Source organism: Poecilia formosa, unplaced genomic scaffold (genome assembly GCF_000485575.1).
Source record: "Poecilia formosa unplaced genomic scaffold, Poecilia_formosa-5.1.2 Scaffold374, whole genome shotgun sequence".
NCBI classification, from domain to species: domain Eukaryota; kingdom Metazoa; phylum Chordata; class Actinopteri; order Cyprinodontiformes; family Poeciliidae; genus Poecilia; species Poecilia formosa.
This window is the reverse complement of record NW_006800313.1, coordinates 354,925-360,114: the sequence shown is the minus strand read 5'-3', so window position 1 is coordinate 360,114 and position 5,190 is coordinate 354,925. Positions and strand designations below refer to the sequence as shown.

The window sequence follows — 5,190 nt, the reverse complement described above, 5'->3', positions numbered from 1 at the left end:
CAAAGGGCCCTTTGGAGAGGAGCTAAAAATATTAACATCGGAAGAAGAAAAGAATCCTAGAAGACCTAATAACCATTTTGAGGCTGGAGAAATCTTACTGGGACCAAACTTATGGGGCAAAAGGTAAAAAGTTTTGACAGGTTTCCTGTTTGCAGGTTTCTCTCCGGGCACTCCGGCTTCCTGCCACAATCTGAAATAGGGGTTGCATCAATTAGTCATGATGTAGTCGACCTTAAAAACATATGTAGTCGTTCAACCCCTAATCTGAAATCTCCACTGAAACGATCCAGTAGGCAGAGGTGGACCATGGAGGCGGGTCCGGCGGGTGGCGCCGGTGCAGGGGGCTCCGTCCCCCAGCAGGAGACTGGACCCAAAAGGCCCAGTCTCCTGCTGGGCGGAACACTGGGGTTAACACAGGGAGGCGGAGGAGCAGCGGAAGACGATGGTTCTCAGCAACCAGTCAGACCTGGAGCCCGGTGATGCATCCTTCTGAATGATGGAAAAGATGGCTGCTGCTTCTCTGCTGTCATAAAATAGGAAGAGATGTATATGTGCTGTGATGGGATTCAATCTGGGATCACAGGAATCTGATCAAAACAAAATCAGTAAAGAGGAATTTATTTGAGAACTTTCACACATCTTTATCAGGGCGCCATCTACTGGGCATACAGAGGATTACTCAAATGAGTTATTTTACTGTGTATTGTACATTTTAAACAAAATGCCTCACATAAAAAGTTTTGAGTTTACAGTGTGGACTCTGCAGTCCAACAGGAAGCAGCTTCACTGCTGAATCCTGCAGTTTGTTACTCAGGTCCATTTATCTGAGACTGGATGACTGAGACCTGAGGATTGAGGCCAGAGCTTCAGTTTCTCTCCAAGACTTTACAACTGCTTTAACTGAGGAAGACATAAAATACCCAAAAGACAAGGTTAAAGCAGTTCTTCATGATTATTATGATTTTTTAAAAGTACCTGCACAGCTTTTTTGGAAGCTTTGATCACTGGCAGAAGCCTAAGAAGGCCCTCCTCTGAAACTGAGTATTTCTTTAAGTTAAACACATCCAGATCACTTTCTGACAGTAGAATGAAAACTACAGCTAACCACTGAGCTGCAGATAAGAAATATGCAGAGACTTTCTGATTTAATGCATTTAACCTCTTCTACTATAGCCTCCTGACTACCAGGAAAAAAATGTTGTCCAATCACCATTTTTTTATTCCACAATCTTTGTAAGGTATTTAGAATACTGAAAACATTTTTTTTTTTTTAAAGTTAGTTTTGAAATATCATGTGTCCACTACAGTGGACATTGGAATCCTATACATTTGAAATTTAACCTTGATGGTTAAATTTCAAATGTATAGCACACATACAGTGTGTGTGTGCGCATGGTTGTTTTCCTGTCTGTCTCTGTGTTGACCTGCGACAGACTGGCGACCTGTGCAGAGTGAACTCCACCTGTCGCCCGGAATGTTAGCTGGAGAGGCACCAGCACCTCCCGAACCCAATAAGGGACAAGGGTGTAAAAAAATGGATGGGTGGATGGATGTATACAGAACAAAACAGAAAAATAATTACAAATGTCCACTACAGAGTACAATTTTTCAACTTTTAATACTACGATAAAATACAGCCAAAATAATTCATTGAATGTTTTAATATATTCCTAAGAGACTTATTTAGAATATTCCAACAAAATTTCAAACCAAAATTTGCATAATAAAATGTTTTATGCACTTACTTTTTCTTTTCCAATAAAATGTGCTTGTACTGATGTACGCCATTTTTCTGAATGAAGAAAAGGAAGGTACAAAAGTCCCTCCCCTTCACATTTGGTATCATTGAAAAGCCCTAAATGTCCGCTGTATATACCAAAAGTAATGAATTCAGTAGTATACAGTGGGTGGGAGATATTCAAGTTTAGAAATGTCCTCTACAGAGGACAAATTTGAACTACTGGTTGAAATTGTTTAGGCAGTAAAACAGGTTGATGCTCTTTTCTACAGTCAGGTCATCATTTAGCCTTTTCTATGTACTGATTGTTGGTTTTTGGGCTATAGGTTCCCTCTTTATCCAGTCCTCCAACAGTCAGACCAGGCAAAACACTGATTTGTTCATAGTGAAAGTCCAAGAACAAAACAAAGGAACAAGTCAAGCAGTCAGTTAGGACTTTGAAAGGCATTCTCCACAGCTCACTGAAGGGAGTCATTACAAATTTTTCACTCTGCATCAGAGGTGTTTGTTCTTGAACTAACAAGTTAACATCTGACTTGGAGATGTTTAGGTGAACATGAAGAGCAGCCAGAAACTCCTGAACACTCAGATGGACGAAGCAGAACACCTTGTCCTGGTACAGCCCTCTCTCCTCTCTAAAGATCTGTGTGAACACTCCTGAGTACACTGAGGCTGCTCTGATATCGATGCCACACTCTGTCAGGTCTGATGGGACATGATCCTCCTTCTGGGGGTCAGTAAACCCTCTGACTTCTGTCACCATGCCAACAGACAGAAGAGGGATCTGATTGGCTGCTGCAGGTCGTGTGGTTTGGGAAGCAGTTTCCCCCTGATGAGGTTTGTCAGCAGAACATCCACTGAGCTGGACTCTGAAGGGTCAGTCAGGATCTCCTTGTTGTTGAAGTCCAGAGGAAGTCGACTTTCATCCAGGCCATCAAAGATTTCAGCACATTCAGCTCTTTGAAGGTGAATGGAAATATGAACTGGATGTTCTGGTTGGCTTTCCCTTCAGCCCAGTCCAGAGTGAACTTCTATGTTAAGACTGTTTGCCCAATGCCAGCCACTCCCTTTGTCATCACTGTTCTGATTGGTTGATCTCTTCCAGGTCAGGCTTCAAAGATGTCATCTTGTCTGATTGTTATTTCTGGTCTGTGTTGTTTCCTGGATGCTGTTTCCATCTGACTGTATGACAGATTGCAGGTCAACATAATAAATGTCATATAAACATTAATCACAACATTTACATCTTGATTTTAATGAACTAAAACAAAGACAGTCAACTGAGATGCTGATTATGAAATGTTTTGTCTTCACTTAGCACATAAGGTGCAGTGATCTGAAAGTCCAAAAATGTTAGAGTTTTAATCCATTAGCTAACAAAGTGAAATAGAAGAATTAGGAAAAGCTCTAAATGCAGGATAAAGAGCTTCAGTAAACGTGGTGTTGAAGGTGTGAAGGTGGATCAGCTTGTTAGAGGACACTATGTAGAAGGACAGTGTGCCAGATGGATGGTCCAGATAGACTCCTACTCTCCTGGAGACACAGGAAGGTGTTGGGACATCTTTTCTTTTGTTGTTGTGAAACCTAAAATAAGTATTCCCTGAACAGTAAAAACTCCAGGACTTATCATTCCCTCCAAGCAAACAGCTGGAACTTTCTCCTTTCCTGTCGATTCCTTTGTAAGTCACTCCAATGCTCACTGTCCCCTTCCATTCAACCTCCCAGTAATGGCGACCAGTCAGAGCATCGGCACAGAGCAGCTGAACCCAGTGGTCAAACCTCTCTGGATACTCAGTACATTGTTGTTTCTCAGTCATCACTGTGGCCTCTTTGTTGTTGTCAGATAATTTGAGGTTTCTGTGTGCTGTTCTTGAGTCTAGAGTCAGTTTAAGAGCATCTATAATGGAAGAAAGCAACCATAAGTTACACAATTCAGGAGAAATTCTCTTTCATATGGTTTTCAGTGAATTATGGTTTTAACAATCTTACACTTTCTCAGTCCTGCTTGCAGTGTCCATTCTCCACCACAGTCCACTCTGAAAAGGAAATTAGAAGATCTATTTTACTCTTGTTATGCAGAAAACCTATATTAAAATTGCTCTTTCAATGTGGGGTAGTCTCATATAAGGTTTTTTGTTGTTTTGATTTATTCAACTTCAGTCCATAAGGGCCACTGTTGTACAACTTTAAGATGTCTCTGGTCCAGCATACTTAAGTCAAATTACTCAATGACCCATGTGATGGAAGATGTAAAAGTTGAACAGTGGTGGTCGCCTTAGCTTTCAGAGCTGACTCATTACTGACCCCAGACTGTCCTCTCCATACCTCAGTGTCTCCAGTCTCCAGTGTGGATTGTCCAGTCCAGCAGAAAGGAGCTTCACTCCTGTCTCACCTGGATGATTATAGGTCAGGTCCAGGTCTTTCAGATGAGAAGGGTTGGAGGCGAGTGCTGAGGCTAGTGAAGCAAAGCCCTCCTCTGTGATCAGACAGCCTGACAGCCTGTTAAAACAGTGTGCAAGCAAATATAAGGCTTGATTGGAACTAGATTTTAATATTTAAAGAATGTGCTTTGATCTGTGTCATTTTGGGACTTTTTAAGCCAAATGTCTTACCTTAGAAATTCGAGCTTACAGTGTGGACTCTGCAGTCCAGCACACAGCTGCCTCACTCCTGAATCCTTCAGGTCGTTGTTACTAAGGTCTAGTTCTCTCAGATAAGATGACTTGGAGCTGAGGATTGAGGCCAGAACTTCACAACTTTTCTCTGAGAGATTGCAACCATCCAGCCTAAAAAGTAAATTGTGTGAGACAGAATATATTATGTTATAGCATAATTCAAAATTGTTTAAAATGTGGTAACTTACAGAGCTGCTTTGGATGTTTTGAGGACTGGCAGTAACCTCAACAGAGACTTCTCTGAAGCAGAATATTTCTTCAGGTCAAACATATCCAGATCTTTTTGTGATGACAGCAAGATGAAGACAAGGGCTGACCACTGACCAGGGGTTAGTTTTTGTCGAGAGAGATTTCCTGCTTTTAGGTAGTTTTGGATTTCCTCCACCAGAGAATGATCTTTCAGTTCATTCAGACAGTGGAAGAGATTTATGCACTTTTCTGGAGATGGATACATTTCAATCTTTTTCTTGATGTAATTAGCTGTTTCCTGGTTGGGCAGAGAATTGCTTCCTATCCATGACAGAAGGCCTTTTAGTAATCTCTGGTTGGTTCCCAGGGACAGACCTAAGAGGAAGCGAAGGAACAAGTCCAGATGTCCATTTGAGCTGTGTAGGGCCTCATCAACTGCATTCTCATAGAAGTTTCCCATTGGAGAAACACCTTTTCTTGTTTCTGAAATCTTAAAGATTTTCTTTTGTTCCTCTAACAAGTTAACATCTGACTTGGAGATGTTTAGGTGAACATGAAGAGCAGCCAGAAACTCCTGAACACTCAGAT

At 41.5% G+C, this 5,190-nt stretch overlaps 2 protein-coding genes across 2 annotated transcripts in view; both read right to left on the bottom strand.

The window, feature by feature from the left end:
• Positions 1-2,679: 2,679 nt before the first annotated feature.
• On the bottom strand, positions 2,680-5,184 carry LOC103154110 (protein NLRC3-like). The gene is made up of 5 exons (XM_007575278.2): positions 4,602-5,184; positions 4,351-4,524; positions 4,064-4,237; positions 3,728-3,774; positions 2,680-3,635 (listed from the first exon to the last, which is right to left on the bottom strand). Exons 1-5 carry the CDS (start codon positions 5,060-5,062, stop codon positions 3,112-3,114), a joined length of 1,380 nt encoding a protein of 459 aa, XP_007575340.1. The 5' UTR covers positions 5,063-5,184; the 3' UTR covers positions 2,680-3,111.
• The window catches only part of LOC103154139 (NACHT, LRR and PYD domains-containing protein 5-like), a 4,214-nt gene continuing 4,169 nt past the window's right edge, over positions 5,146-5,190 (bottom strand). Inside the window, exon 10 of the mRNA XM_007575320.2 lies at positions 5,146-5,183. Coding sequence (XP_007575382.1) covers positions 5,146-5,183 — 38 coding nt within the window. The remainder of the gene's footprint in view (positions 5,184-5,190) is intronic.

What these genes read in the sequence shown, in the direction of transcription:
- LOC103154110 (XM_007575278.2), bottom strand. Translation starts at nt 5,062, where the DNA reads ATGGGAAACTTCTATGAGAATGCAGTTGATGAGGCCCTACACAGCTCA. An exon ending in AAAACATCCAAAGCAGCTCT is followed by an intron (nt 4,525 to 4,601) that starts GTAAGTTACCAC and finishes TTTACTTTTTAG; the next exon opens with GCTGGATGGTTGCAATCTCT. An exon ending in GCAAGCAGGACTGAGAAAGT is followed by an intron (nt 3,636 to 3,727) that starts GTAAGATTGTTA and finishes CTTCCATTATAG; the next exon opens with ATGCTCTTAAACTGACTCTA.